Genomic DNA, 16983 nt, shown 5'->3' on the forward strand with positions numbered 1-16983 from the left:
AGGTCCCGTTACTAAGTTAGCTTCAATGGCGTCGTTAGCAACAGCATTGTTAAGCTTCGCCAGGCTGGAAAGTATTAACCGTGTATTTACATGTCCATGGTTTAATAGTATTGTTGATCTTCTGTCTATCCTTCCAGTCAGGGGTTTATTTATTTTGTTTCTATCTGCAGTTAAGCCCGATGCTATCACGTTAGCTCCGTAGCTAAAGTGCTTCGCCGATGTATTGTCGTGGAGGTAAAAGTCACTGTGAATGTCCATTTGGCGTTGTGGACTCTCATTTTCAAGAGGATATAGTATCCCAGGTGGTTTAAAATACAAATCCGTGATCCACAATAGAAAAAGGAGAGAGTGTGGAATCCAATGAGCCAGCTTGTACCTAAGTTACGGTCAGAGTGAAAAAAGATATGTCTGCACTGCACTCTAGTCCTTCACTCTAACGTTCCTCATCCACGAATCTTTCATCCTCGCTCAAATTAATGGGGTAATCGTCGCCTTCTCGGTCTGAATCTCTCTCGCTGCATTGAAAACAACGGGGAAATGTGAGCAGCCCTTCAACCTGTGACGTCACGCTACTTCCGCTACAGGCAAGGCTTTTTTATCAGAGACCAAAAGTTGCAAACTTTATCGTCGATGTTCTCTACTAAATCCTTTCAGCAAAAATATGGCAATATGGCGAAATGATCAAGTATGACACATAGAATGGATCTGCTATCCCCGTTTAAATAAAACAATTCATTTCAGTAGGCCTTTAAAGTGATTTTTGACATCTCGGTTCTTTTGACATTTTATCTTCAGCGATCTGTAAATGAAAGAGTTGTGTCCTTGCTGTCTATCACCAGCCTTGTCGTTACCCTCCTGCTTGGTCCAATTCTGCATATGACGTTTAAAATCACAGCATTAATTGTCATAGTAAACGTTCAATCAATACTCGTAACTCAAAGATTATACGTACTACTTCATGTATTTTAAGTACAATTTTAAATAAACCAAAACTGTCTATAAGTTAATTAAACTATCATTTGTGTCTGTCAGTTACATTCAAGCATGCTACACTTCACTTGTGCACTCTGACTTCCTGTCGTGCGTCATATTCTACAAAATAAAAGCATGCATTTATTCTCGTTAATTTTTATCATGCCGTAAAAACCAGGGGCCGTACTTATCAAGCTTCTTAGAGTGCCATTTTACACTTAAGTCCTGAGAATTTGCGAAATGTAGTCCTACTCTCAAACTTAAGAATAAAAGCTTTTTATCAACGTTCTTAAGTCTAAGAATCACTCCTACTCTCCACGATATTTAAGAGACCTTCAGAGGTGTCTTAAGTGGTTAGGAGTTGCCAGCAGGGGATGGCACTGAGGCGAGAGAGACGTGCGCCAACGTTCAGGGAACGGAACAATGTTGTTTTTTTTTTGATGACGAGCAGCTGATCAAACGGTATCGTTTAGACAGAGCGGATATTATTTTTGTCACAGATTTAATACTTTTCGATTCCTTGTTGATTTCTGCATGTGTCTGCAGTGGGCTAGTATATATAGAGCCACCCACACCAGTTTCAAATTAGTTGCCTAATTAATGAATTGGAAAGAAAATGTTATGACAGTAGCGTATGTGTGTGGCCGTGAGGTGAGTGACGTCAGTGAGTGTGTGGGCGAGAGAAGAGAGGGAGCGGTAGCGTGAGTGCCGGCGGGGACTAGTTTGTTTTGTATTATTTTGTAGTTTATTGTCAAAATATACACTCCCATTGTCCACTTAAATATTTCCAAGATATTTCTTTATTCTTAGACAAGGGATTCCATTCCGTGATTGGTCATTTCTATGGACACAGAAATGACGTCACCTAAAATTGCGTTTACGGCACATAGTAATGTCGTAATTCAGCTCTGAGTGTGACACTTAAGATTCAGTCCTACACTTCGCTGAAAGTGTGAGTAAGACGCTTGATAACTAACTTTTAAGTGCAGCTTTCAGCCAAGAATTTATTTACTCTTAAGTCAACTCTTAGCAGACTTCTTAGGAGTCATTCTAAGAAGCTTGATAAGTACGGCCCCAGGTCTCCAGAGGTCCCTAAGAATGTCTAGTCCACATGTGTTTACGTCAATTATAACACCTCATTTTAACCATGGGGTCACATTTCCATGACCTCACTGCTCTTTCAAACCAGTAACACACACACACACACACACACACACACACACACACACACACACACACACACACACACACACACACACACACACACACACACACACACACACACAGTGTTAGGCCCCAGTCATTGCGCTAGCACACGTCACACACACACACACACACACACACACACACACACAGTGTTAGGCCCCAGTCATTGCGCTAGCACACGTCACACACACACACACACACACACACACAGTGTTAGGCCCCAGTCATTGCGCTAGCACACGTCACACACGTCACACACACACACAAGGCTGTGTGCCAAGTGATAAGTGATACCATGAGTGATAAACACTAACATGACTACACGTAAGATGACTACGTTGCTGTGAGTGATAAACACTAACATGACTACGTTGCTGTGAGTGATAAACACTAACATGACTACGTTGCTGTGAGTGATAAACACTAACATGACTATGTTGCTGTGAGTGATAAACACTAACATGACTACGTTGCTGTGAGTGATAAACACTAACATGACTATGTTGCTGTGAGTGATAAACACTAACATGACTATGTTGCTGTGAGTGATAAACACTAACATGACTATGTTGCTGTGAGTGATAAACACTAACATGACTATGTTGCTGTGAGTGATAAACACTAACATGACTATGTTGCTGTGAGTGATAAACACTAACATGACTATGTTGCTGTGAGTGATAAACACTAACATGACTATGTTGCTGTGAGTGATAAACACTAAGATGACTATGTTGCTGTGAGTGATAAACACTAACATGACTATGTTGCTGTGAGTGATAAACACTAACATGACTATGTTGCTGTGAGTGATAAACACTAACATGACTATGTTGCTGTGAGTGATAAACACTAACATGACTAAGTTGCTGTGAGTGATAAACACTAAGATGACTAAGTTGCTGTGAGTGATAAACACTAAGTTGCTGTGAGTGATAAACACTAAGATGACTAAGTTGCTGTGAGTGATAAACACTAAGTTGCTGTGAGTGATAAACACTAAGTTGCTGTGAGTGATAAACACTAAGATGACTATGTTGCTCTGAGTGATAAACACTAACATGACTATGTTGCTGTGAGTGATAAACACTAAGATGACTAAGTTGCTGTGAGTGATAAACACTAAGTTGCTGTGAGTGATAAACACTAAGTTGCTGTGAGTGATAAACACTAAGTTGCTGTGAGTGATGAGAGAAAGAAGGACATGAATCTTGTTTGTGAAAGTTGCAACTTTATGAAGATTCAATGTTTAAGAGGAGAAGAAGAAGAAGAAGAAGACTACTTCCTCCTCCAACATGTTAGGACTGAGGCTGAGGTGCAGCTCAACTTGATGAAGATTCAATGTTTAAGAGAAGAAGAAGAAGAAGAAGAAGAAGACTACTTCCTCCTCCAACATGTTAGGACTGAGGCTGAGGTGCAGCTCCTCCAAACTTAGAGTTGAGCTTGGTGATGAGCGCCATGATCTTGGGGTTGTTGTGGTACTTGGCGATGTTGGCCGGGTTCTGTGCCACGTCCTGGAAGGCCACCATCACCTCCGGGTCCTGTGTGATAGTCACATGATACAAGTCAATCAATATTGACAGGAGTGACATCATAAGGATGGAATGTGTGAGCGGCAGGTCAAATACATGACTGACGACATCACATTACACCTTTGCTCAACTTCTTGAGAGAGTACAAGTGCAAAAAGAAGAATACAGGAAGTAGTACAGGACCTGCATGGCGCTGAGAAGCTCAGGATCCTGCAACAAGTCATTCAGACCAGGCATGCCAGCACCTCCACCTGGGAACCCACCTGGGAACCCACCACCTGTGCCAGGTTCATGCAGGCCAATTAATAATAGTCACATGTACATTTCACACATCAATAATAGTCACATGTACATTTCACACAATAGTCACATGTACATTTCACACAATAGTCACATGTACATTTCACACAATAGTCACATGTACATTTCACACAATAGTCACATGTACATTTCACACATCAATAATAGTCACATGTACATTTCACACAATAGTCACATGTACATTTCACACAATAGTCACATGTACATTTCACACATTAATAATAGTCACATGTACATTTCACACAATAGTCACATGTACATTTCACACAATAGTCACATGTACATTTCACACATTAATAATAGTCACATGTACATTTCACACAATAGTCACATGTACATTTCACACAATAGTCACATGTACATTTCACACATTAATAATAGTCACATGTACATTTCACACAATAGTCACATGTACATTTCACACATTAATAATAGTCACATGTACATTTCACACAATAGTCACATGTACATTTCACACATTAATAATAGTCACATGTACATTTCACACATTAAGTCAAATGTACATTTCACACATTAATAGTCAAATGTACATTTCACACATTAATAATAGTCACATGTACATTTCACACAATAGTCACATGTACATTTCACACATTAATAATAGTCACATGTACATTTCCCACATTAATAATAGTCAAATGTACATTTCACACATAAATAATAGTCACATGTACATTTCACACATTAATAATAGTCACATGTACATTTCACACAATAGTCACATGTACATTTCACACATTAATAATAGTCACATGTACATTTCACACATTAATAATAGTCACATGTACATTTCACACATTAATAATAGTCAAATGTACATTTCACACATTAATAATAGTCAAATGTCTATTTCACACATGAATAGTCAAATGTACATTTCACACATTAATAATAGTCAAATGTACATTTCCCACATTAATAATAGTCAAATGTACATTTCCCACATGAATAATAGTCACATGTACATTTCCCACATGAATAATAGTCAAATGTACATTTCCCACATGAATAATAGTCAAATGTACATTAGTATTGGGTGAAATATATATTTGACATTGCATCAATCAAAGTAACTAAATGATGATGTCACTCACCACCTGGGAAGAATCCTCCTCCTCCTCCTCCTCCTCCTCCTCGGGCTTCTTCTTCCTACACACATTGTTTATTATTCTACATACACAATTATTGTTCAATATACACAACTATTTATTATTCTACATACACAATTATTGTTCAATATACACAACTATTTATTATTCTACATACACAATTATTGTTCAATATACACAACTATTTATTATTCTACATACACAATTGTTCAATATACACAACTATTTATTATTCTACATACACAATTATTGTTCAATATACACAACTATTTATTATTCTACATACACAATTATTGTTCAATATACACAACTATTTATTATTCTACATACACAATTATTGTTCAATATACACAACTGTTTATTATTCTACATACACAATTATTGTTCAATATACACAACTATTTATTATTCTACATACACAATTATTGTTCAATATACACAACTATTTATTATTCTACATACACAATTATTTATTATTGTTCAATATACACAACTATTGTTTATTATTCTACATACACAATTATTATTTATTATTGTTCAATATACACAACTATTGTTTATTATTCTACATACACAATTATTATTTATTATTGTTCAATATACACAACTATTGTTTATTATTCTACATATACAATTATTATTTATTATTGTTCAATATACACAACTATTGTTTATTATTCTATACACAATTATTTATTATTGTTCAATATACACAATTATTGTTTATGGTTGTATAAATAATGATTGTTTATTCTATGGATAATTATTGTTTGTTCTATTTAAATTTGTTTATTATTGGTAATTCTATATACACAATCATTGTTTATTGTTCAATATACACAATTATTGTTTATTGTTCAATATACACAATCAAAATTGTTTAGTATTGTTCAATATACACAATTATTGTTTATTGTTCAATATACACAATTAAAATTGTTTAGTATTGTTCAATATACACAATTAAAATTGTTTAGTATTGTTCAATATACACAATTATTGTTTATTGTTCAATATACACAATTAAAATTGTTTAGTATTGTTCAATATACACAATTATTGTTTATTGTTCAATATACACAATTATTGTTTATTGTTCAATATACACAATTAAAATTGTTTAGTATTGTTCAATATACACAATTATTGTTTATTGGTCTATGGACAATTGTTTATTGTTCAATATACACAATTATTGTTTATTGTTCAATATACACAATTAAAATTGTTTAGTATTGTTCAATATACACAATTATTGTTTATTGGTCTATGGACAATTGTTTATTGTTCAATATACACAATTAAAATAGTTTAGTATTGTTCAATATACACAATTATTGTTTATTGGTCTATGGACAATTGTTTATTGTTTATTTTTCTATACACAATCATTGTTTATTATATAATAGAATGTATATTAGTGTATAATGATGCACAATCAATGTTTATTGTTCAATATATACAATTGAAATTGTTTATGGTTTTATTGTTTATTATTGTTCAATATAGAAAATTGTTCTTTAGACAATTTTTGTTTATTGTTCTATATACACAATTATTGTTAATGTTCAATATACACTATTATTTAATGTGGTTTATTGTTCTATAAATAATTATTTATTGTTTTATAGACAATTGTTTATTGTTCTATAGACAATTATTGTTTATTATTCTACAGACAATTATTGTTTATTGTTATATACACAATTATTTTTTATTATTCTATCAACACAATTATTGTTTATTATTCTATAAACACAATTATTGTTAATGTTCAATATACACTATTATTTATTGTTCTATAGACAATTGTTTATGGTTCTGTAGATAATTATTGTTTATTCTATATACACAATCATTTTTTATTATTGTTTATTGTTCTATACACAATTATTGTTGTATACACAATTGTTTATTATTGTTTATTGTTCAATATACACAATTATTTTTTGTCTATACACAATTGTGTATCGTTTTATACACAATTATTAATATTGTTCTATAGGCAATTGTTTATTATTGTTCTATAGACAATTATTGTTTATTGTTGTTCTACAGAAAATGATTGTTTATTTTTGTTTTATGGACAATTACCGTTTATTATTGTTCTATGGACAATTATTGTTTATTGCTCTATAGACAATTATTGTTTATTGTTCTATAGACAATTATTGTTTATTGCTCTATAGACAATTATTGTTTATTGTTCTATAGACAATTATTGTTTATTGCTCTATAGACAATTATTGTTTATTGCTCTATAGACAATTATTGTTTATTGTTCTATAGACAATTATTGTTTATTGCTCTATAGACAATTATTGTTTATTGTTGTTCTACAGAAAATGATTGTTTATTTTTGTTTTATGGACAATAGACAATATACAATCTATAGACAATTATTGTTTATTGCTCTATAGACAATTATTGTTTATTGTTGTTCTACAGAAAATTATTGTTTATTTTTGTTTTATGAACAATAGACAATATACAATCTATAGACAATTATTGTTCTATAGACTGATTGATTGATTGATTGAGACTTTTATTAGTAGGTTGCACAGACAATTGTTTATTATTGTTCTATAGTCAATTATTGATTATTATTGTTCTATAAAAAAATGTGTTTATTGTTCTATGGACAATTGTTTATTATTGTTTTATGGACAATTGTTTATTATTGTTTTATGAACAATTGTTTATTATTGTTTTATGAACAATTGTTTATTATTGTTTTATGGACAATTGTTTATTATTGTTTTATGGACAATTGTTTATTATTGGTCTATGGACAATTAGTTTATATTGTGCTATGGACAATTATTGTTTAATATTGCTCTATGGACAAGTATTGTTTATTGTTCTATGGACAAGTATTGTTTATTGCTCTATGGACAAGTATTGTTTATTGTTCTATGGACAAGTATTGTTTATTGCTCTATGGACAAGTATTGTTTATTACTGCTCTATGGACAATTATTGTTTGTTTTATACACAACTATTGTTTATTATTGTTCTATAGGCAAATGTTTATTGTTCTATAGAAAATGATTGTTTATTGTTCTATAGAAAATGATTGTTTATTATTGTTGTATGGACAATTACTTTTTATTATTGTGCTATGGACAATTATTGTTTATTGCTCTATAAACTATTGTTTATTGTTCTATAGACAATTGTTTATTATTGTTGTATGGACAATTACTTTTTATTATTGTGCTATGGACAATTATTGTTTATTGCTCTATAGACAATTGTTTATTATTGTTGTATGGACAATTTTTTATTGTTTATTGCTCTACAGACAATTATTGTTCTATAGACAATTGTTTATTATTGTTGTATGGACAATTTTTTATTGTCTATTGCTCTACAGACAATTATTGTTCTATAGACAATTGTTTATTATTCTATAGTCAATTATTGTTTATTCTATAGAAAATGATTGTTTATTATTGTTCTATAGACAATTGTTTATTATTGTTCTATGGACAAGTATTGTTTATTATTGCTCTATAGACAATTATTGTTTAATATTGTTCTATGGACAAGTATTGTTTATTATTGCTCTATAGACAATTATTGTTTTATACACAACTATTGTTTATTATTGTTCTATAGGCAATTGCTTATTATTGTTCTATAGACAATTATTGATATTGTTCTATAGAAAATGATTGTTTATTTTTGTTGGATGGACAATTATTGTTTATTGCTCTATAGACAATTATTGTTTATTGCTCTATAGACTATTATTGTTTATTGTTCTATACACAATTATTGTTTATTGCTCTATAGACAATTATTGTTTATTGCTCTATAGCAGGGGTGGGCAATTAATTTTTACCGGGGGCCGCATGAGCAACCCGAGCACTGCTGGAGGGCCACATCCACAATATTTCAATTAAATTTGGCTCAATATTATTTTTGATATATACTGTAAGATAAATAATAATAATAATAATAATAATTAATAAAAATAGTAATACTTCAACATAGTGTGTGTAACAGCATTCCATGACTAATATAAATAAATTAACATTAATAATAAATGACAATAAAATAAGCACACGTATGACTGAGGAGTAATAGTGTAACTTTGTGTGGTGTTTGAGTTGTCCGACTTTTTGTGTGGCCATAAACGCACCAGTGGTTTAGTGCTATGCGTGTTGGTGACAGATGACAAGTTGCTTTTGGCCTGGTTTGTACGGCAGAAAATGACTAGTTTTTCGAGATAGAATTGTTTTACTCATGTTTTTGGTGTAGTTATGTCCGAATATAAACAGTTTTGCTCAATAAAGTGATGGATATAATTCCTGTCCTCGAAGCATCTCGATAGACGTTACAATAATTGAACGGTGTTCAATTGAACGATGTTGACGAACACCGTTAGGGCCGCTTGTTGTCACTGTCACTCAAAGTTGCATTGCAAAATTACATAGAATAAATATGTTTATTTTGTTTAGAATTCAGATGGGATTTGATTTGGTGCGCGGCATATACTTGCTGCGCGCAGCGGACGCTTGAGCAGTGTGCAATTGCGCAGGCACGCACCTTAGAGGGAACGTTGCTTTGCAGTTCATGTGTTGTTGAAAACACGCCATTCGTCATCAACTTTTCTCTTTTTAGCGTCTCGGGTGTAAACCGTGCATCACTTGTCGCTGAATGTGCACCTTCACTCACAGGTTGCACACGGACACACGCCCATAAAGAATACTTTTCAAAATAAAAGCAGCACAGTTGTATTGCGCGCACGACATAGATGTTTTTTCAACTTTATTTTGTAATTAATGATTGCAGCTGTTCACATTCACTCACAATCACGCACACGCATACGTCCACACGGAAGTAATACAAATAACGATTTTCAAAACAAAAGCAGCACCGTTGTATTGCACACTCGACATAGATACTTTTTAAAATGTATTTTGTAATTTATAATTGGCCTCACGCGGGCCGGACAGGGACGCACAAAGAGCCGGATGCGGCCCGCGGGCCGCAGAATGCCCAGGTCTGCTCTATAGACTATTATTGTTTATTGTTCTATAGACAATTATTGTTTATTGTTCTATAGACAATTATTGTTTATTGTTCTATACACAATTATTGTTTATAGTGGACATTCTACATCCTTGAAATACAAGAAGTAATTTTTTTTGTGGTGGAAAATTCACTTTTTATTTCTCAATTATGACTTTCTATCCATCATTGTTTCTACTTGATCTCATATTCATGATGTTTATCTCATTATGACTTTCTATCCATCATTGTTTCTACTTGATCTCATATTCATGATGTTTATCTCATTATGACTTTCTATCCATCATTGTTTCTACTTGATCTCATATTCATGATGTTTATCTCATTATGACTTTCTATCCATCATTGTTTCTACTTGATCTCATATTCATGATGTTTATCTCATTATGACTTTCTATCCATCATTGTTTCTACTTGATCTCATATTCATGATGTTTATCTCATTATGACTTTGTCTCATTATTTTTCTTTTTTATTTGCTCATTTTCACTTTATCACAATTCAACTTTTTGTCTCATAATTTCAACTTTATCTCATAATTGAGATTTTTATTTTCATAATTTTGACTTTATTATCTCATAATTTAGTATTTTTTAACTTCATAATTTAGATTTTTTTAATCTCCTAATTTTGACCTTTTAATCTCACAATTATTACTTACCGTTAGGGTACTATTGTTTTAGTGGTGGAATCTGGCTTCTGTACTTTTAATCTCATAACTGAGATTGAATCATCTCATATTCCTGCTGACCTTGTGAGCGCGAGCGTGCTCCTCCCTGGCCTTCTTGACTCGCTCCTGCTTCTCCCGGATCTCCTTCTCCTCCCTCTTGCGTTCATATTTGCGCCTGTGCTCCATGATTCTGTTGGCCTGTGGCGACAAAGAAGAAGTTGCCGTCGTCATGGCGACATAGGTCTAAAACGTGCCAGCTGCCGTTGGGATGAGAAATATGTGCGTTTATCTTACAAGTCCCCAAAAACAGTGAAAAAGTGGCTCCAATTTTTTGTAATGATCAGCCAAAAGTCCTGAATTCATGGAGGCTTTTTCAGAAAGTTGACATTTTTTTAAAGCAAACTTTTTTCCACTAACATTGAATCAACTAGTGATTTGATGAATTTGTTATCAATATTTGAAGTGTTCCTTCAAAAATCACATGATTGGAAAACAAATAGTGTCTTGATGTTTTATAGTCTTAAAAGTGGACACTAGATGGAACATTACTGTAATAAAAGTCATTACAACACCACCCAAGACTTCCTACAAGTTGCAGACATTCTCTGTGTGTTCATTTATCTTTCCCCGCACGTTGTAGCACTAACTTATGATATGAGATTATCATCACACTTCAACATCTCTAACATGGAAGTGCTGCCTCTTTGCTAAGTCTGCATTGCCAATGAAAATCTGTTCATGTGTCTTAGCCTGATAAATATTTCATGTCAACTAGGAAGTAAGGACACCAGTGTGGTACCAAATGTTTATATACTACATTACCCAGAAGGCTTAGCACTGTAGACAGGAACAGGAAGTAGTTCTGAATGGTGCCGCTTGAGCAATAGAGTTGTTCTACGATGTAAACATTCCCAAAAGGATCACGGTTATTATTGTTGAATGTGCTCAAAAACTTATTTTACACACACTGAAATCTTTTAACCACATTTTTAAAAATGAAAATAGACACTGTTAGAAAAGCCACTATTTATCATGTTTTGTGTTTCCTATGCTTCACTGATAGTGTTTTAGTATTTCATCACTTTTAATGGCAAAGTTTGTATTGTTTTGAATATTGATTTGTACTATCACACTCTAAAATGTATCTAAATGAAACGTGCGTAACAAATAAAACATTATTTCTGGCGGGCTTTGTGGCGTCCTACTGTGTTCAGTGGTCCTTGAACGCACCGTAAAACTGACTGTGTTCTAAGAGCACAGCTTGTAGCTTCAATGTCCACAGTCAAAAATGTCAGTTGCTCAGACAGTCAGGTGTTCATATAAGTTAGGATTGGGTTTGTTAATGGGGAAATATGTTAATGTCTCTTGTTTTCATGTTAGCATTTAAGCTAACGCCAGTCAGTCCATGAGTTGATCAAACTGTAGTTTTTAATCTTGGTTTTCTGATAACATTTATTTTACAAGGGTAATGCTACCTACCCTTCAGGAGTTTCATTAACATCCCTACTTACACCTTGTTCCTGCTTCATTAACATCCCTACTTACACCTTGTTCCTGCTTCATTAACATCCCTACTTCCACCTTGTTCCTGCTTCATTTACATCCCTACTTACACCTTGTTCCTGCTTCATTTACATCCCTACTTACACCTTGTTCCTGCTTCATTTACATCCCTACTTACACCTTGTCCCTGCTTCATTTACATCCCTACTTCCACCTTGTTCCTGCTTCATTTACATCCCTACTTCCACCTTGTTCCTGCTTCATTTACATCCCTACTTACACCTTGTTCCTGCTTCATTTACATCCCTACTTCCACCTTGTTCCTGCTTCATTTACATCCCTACTTACACCTTGTTCCTGCTTCATTTACATCCCTACTTACACCTTGTTCCTGCTTCATTTACATCCCTACTTCCACCTTGTTCCTGCTTCATTTACATCCCTACTTCCACTTTGTTCCTGCTTCATTTACGTCCCTACTTCCACCTTGTTCCTGCTTCATTTACATCCCTACTTCCACCTTGTTCCTGCTTCATTTACATCCCTACTTACACCTTGTTCCTGCTTCGTTTACATCCCTACTTCCACCTTGTTCCTGCTTCATTAACATCCCTACTTGCACCTTGTTCCTGCTTCATTTACATCCCTACTTGCACCTTGTTCCTGCTTCATTTACATCCCTACTTACACCTTGTTCCTGCTTCATTTACATCCCTACTTACACCTTGTTCCTGCTTCATTTACATCCCTACTTCCACCTTGTTCCTGCTTCATTTACATCCCTACTTACACCTTGTTCCTGCTTCATTTACATCCCTACTTACACCTTGTTCCTGCTTCATTTACATCCCTACTTACACCTTGTTCCTGCTTCATTTACATCCCTACTTCCACCTTGTTCCTGCTTCATTTACATCCCTACTTACACCTTGTTCCTGCTTCATTTACATCCCTACTTACACCTTGTTCCTGCTTCATTTACATCCCTACTTCCACCTTGTTCCTGCTTCATTTACATCCCTACTTACACCTTGTTCCTGCTTCATTTACATCCCTACTTCCACCTTGTTCCTGCTTCATTTACATCCCTACTTCCACCTTGTTCCTGCTTCATTTACATCCCTACTTCCACCTTGTTCCTGCTTCATTTACATCCCTACTTCCACCTTGTTCCTGCTTCATTTACATCCCTACTTACACCTTGTTCCTGCTTCGTTTACATCCCTACTTCCACCTTGTTCCTGCTTCGTCCACACATGTGTTTGTTGCAGGCATTGGACAAAGTTTGCGAGGGCAAGCATATTTTGAAGGGATTGGTTGAATTTGTGCCGTTGCCAATGTCATGACCTCTAAATTGGTAACACTGCTCCCTGCTGCTCTGTCTCATTATTCTCTGGCAGAGCAGGTGGTTCTATGTAACAACAGGCAAGTTGTAATCTATTTGTAGTGTATGCAGAGCAAGAGCTTCTACGTAACAACAGGCAAGTTGTAATCTATTTGTAGTGTATGCAGAGCAGGTGCTTCTACGTAACAACAGGCAAGTTGTAATCTATTTGTAGTGTATGCAGAGCAAGAGCTTCTACGTAACAACAGGCAAGTTGTAATCTATTTGTAGTGTATGCAGAGCAGGTGCTTCTACGTAACAACAGGCAAGTTGTAATCTATTTGTAGTGTATGCAGAGCAGGTGCTTCTACGTAACAACAGGCAAGTTGTAATCTATTTGTAGTGTATGCAGAGCAGGTGCTTCTACGTAACAACAGGCAAGTTGTAATCTATTTGTAGTGTATGCAGAGCAGGTGCTTCTACGTAACAACAGGCAAGTTGTAATCTATTTGTAGTGTATGCAGAGCAGGTGCTTCTACGTAACAACAGGCAAGTTGTAATCTATTTGTAGTGTATGCAGAGCAGGTGCTTCTACGTAACAACAGGCAAGTTGTAATCTATTTGTAGTGTATGCAGAGCAGGTGCTTCTACGTAACAACAGGCAAGTTGTAATCTATTTGTAGTGTATGCAGAGCAGGTGCTTCTACGTAACAACAGGCAAGTTGTAATCTATTTGTAGTGTATGCAGAGCAGGTGCTTCTACGTAACAACAGGCAAGTTGTAATCTATTTGTAGTGTATGCAGAGCAGGTGCTTCTACGTAACAACAGGCAAGTTGTAATCTATTTGTAGTGTATGCAGAGCAGGTGCTTCTACGTAACAACAGGCAAGTTGTAATCTATTTGTAGTGTATGCAGAGCAGGTGGTTCTACGTAACAACAGGCAAGTTGTAATCTATTTGTAGTGGGCCCCCCAAACAAATGAATGTATGGGAACATACTAGTGTGTGTCCAAATAACTTGTAGCTGTATTCCACATATATTACCTTGGGCTGCACCTCCTTGAGCAGTGCACTGACATCCTCATCATAATCCAGTTTGCAGGCTGTAGCTAGATCCCCGGATGCCTCCTCCCAGTGTCCCAGCAGCCTGCAACATACAGTGGCCATTATTAACATTTCTATTGATTTATTCCACAGGGACAAACACACACGCTCATAGATGTTGCACTGAAACTTCATGTTGACTCACTATGGATTGCAGACAAATTCCGCAGACCAACGAGCAATCTTTATTCAAAATAATTAGTAATTGTGAAAAATATAGACTCTTTTTAAAAAAATAACCATGTTAACCATTAATTATATCATGAGTTAGCTGATGGTCTTCTTGTTTAAAAAAAAAAAGGATCGTAAACTCCAAACTTTAAGCCATTACTTTTTCCTAGGCTTTGAACACTGCAACTTATAAAACGTTCATGGATTGTTCTTTGCCGATGGCCATAAAGCAAACAAGTTTTCATTAAACAAATGCCAAGACACTTCAAGGCCTACTGAAAGCCACTACTAGCGACCACGCAGTCTGATAGTTTATATATCAATGATGAAATCTTAACATTGCAACACATGCCAATACGGCCGGGTTAACTTATAAAGTGACATTTTACATTTGCCGCTAAACTTCCGGTTCCAAACGCGTCTGAGGATGACGTATGCGCGTGACGTAGCCCGGGGAACACGGGTATGCCTTCCACATTGAAGCCAATACGAAATAGCTGTTTTCATCTCATTCTGGGTGTATTCTGGACATCTGTGTTGGTGAATCTGTTGCAATTATGTTCATTGCATTATGGAGAAAGAAGCTGAGCAAGCAAAGAAGAAAGTTGTCGGTGCGAAGCGTCTATTTTGCGAGGGAAGTCAGCAACAACACAACACAGCCGGCGCTTCTTTGTTTACATTCCCGAAAGATGCAGTCAAGATGGAAGAACTCGGATAACAGAGACTCTAACCAGGAGGACTTTTGACTTGGATACACAGACGCCTGTAGAGAACTGGGACAACACAGACTCTTACCAGGATTACTTTGATTTGGATGACAAAGACGCAGACGTGCTACCGTGAGTATGCAGCTTTGGCTTCCAAACATTTGATAGCTTGACCGTACGTGCGCGTCACGTACGTAACTTTGTTTAAATATATAAGCTTTATGAACCTTGGGTTAGGTGAACGGTCTTTTGGGCTGAGTGAGTGTGTGTGTTGATCAGGTGTTTGAATTGTATTGGCGTGTTCTATGGAGCTAGGAGCTAGCAGAGGAGCTAGGAGCTAGCATAACAAACACGTAGGTGTTTTTATGCAGGATTAATTTGTGGCATATTAAATATAAGCCTGGTTGTGTTGTGGCTAATAGAGTATATATATGTCTTGTGTTTATTTACTGTTGTAGTCATTCCCAGCTGAATATCAGGTCACCCCCGGCTCTCACAGCATCTTCCCTATCTGAATAGCTTCAACTCCCCACTAGTCCTTCACTTGCACTTTACTCTTCCACAAATCTTTCATCCTCACTCAAATTAATGGGGAAATTGTCGCTTTTTCGGTCCGAATCTCTCTCACTTCATGCGGCCATCATTTTAAACAATAGGGAACTTTGCGTATATGTTCAACTGACTACGTCACGCTACTTCTGGTAGGGGCTAGCCTTTTTTTTATCAGATACCAAAAGTTGCGATCTTTATCGTCGTTCTATACTAAATCCTTTCAGCAAAAATATGGCAATATCGCGAAATGATCAAGTATGACACATAGAATAGATCTGCTATCCCCGTTTAAATAAAAAAAATTCATTTCAGTAGGCCTTTAAATGTCTTAAAATTTGTGTTAAGGTTTGTTCTATGGTGCCATCTTTTGGACAAGTACGCTCACTGCAGGTGCCGCAGGGTGAATGTGAATTCCTGTTGATTAAAGCTTTGAACCGGAAGTAGAAGTGTCGTTCATTCGTTCCAATCGTCCATTGTGGATTCTTCATTCATCAGTCCAAGCAACGTTTGTAAGTTTTACAATATAACTAAAACAATTCTTACTTACTAAAGCGTCTCATGGGTGGTGTGTGTAGGAGTGTTTTCATGCATATTTGTACAAGCTATCGTAATGTAATCAAGTTCGCGTCATTAGCTAATATGCTAACACGTTTACAAGTGTCTGTGTTAGTATTATTAACTTACAATGGCATTCTTTTTGTATTATTTCACTTTCACAAATTCCTCAGTAAATTCACCAAAACGTCAGCGT

At 35.1% G+C, this 16983-nt stretch overlaps 1 protein-coding gene across 1 annotated transcript in view; it reads right to left on the bottom strand.

The window, feature by feature from the left end:
• Positions 1-3395: 3395 nt before the first annotated feature.
• Positions 3396-16983, bottom strand: part of LOC133642354 (hsc70-interacting protein-like) — a 35877-nt gene continuing 22289 nt past the window's right edge. Inside the window, exons 9-13 of the mRNA XM_062036497.1 lie at positions 14743-14845; positions 10953-11069; positions 5147-5201; positions 3894-3988; positions 3396-3719 (exon numbers count right to left, since the gene is read on the bottom strand). Of these exons, the coding sequence (XP_061892481.1) occupies positions 3576-3719; positions 3894-3988; positions 5147-5201; positions 10953-11069; positions 14743-14845 (514 nt within the window). The 3' untranslated portion in view covers positions 3396-3575. The remainder of the gene's footprint in view (positions 3720-3893; positions 3989-5146; positions 5202-10952; positions 11070-14742; positions 14846-16983) is intronic.

This window comes from Entelurus aequoreus, linkage group LG25 (assembly GCF_033978785.1).
Source record: "Entelurus aequoreus isolate RoL-2023_Sb linkage group LG25, RoL_Eaeq_v1.1, whole genome shotgun sequence".
NCBI classification, from domain to species: domain Eukaryota; kingdom Metazoa; phylum Chordata; class Actinopteri; order Syngnathiformes; family Syngnathidae; genus Entelurus; species Entelurus aequoreus.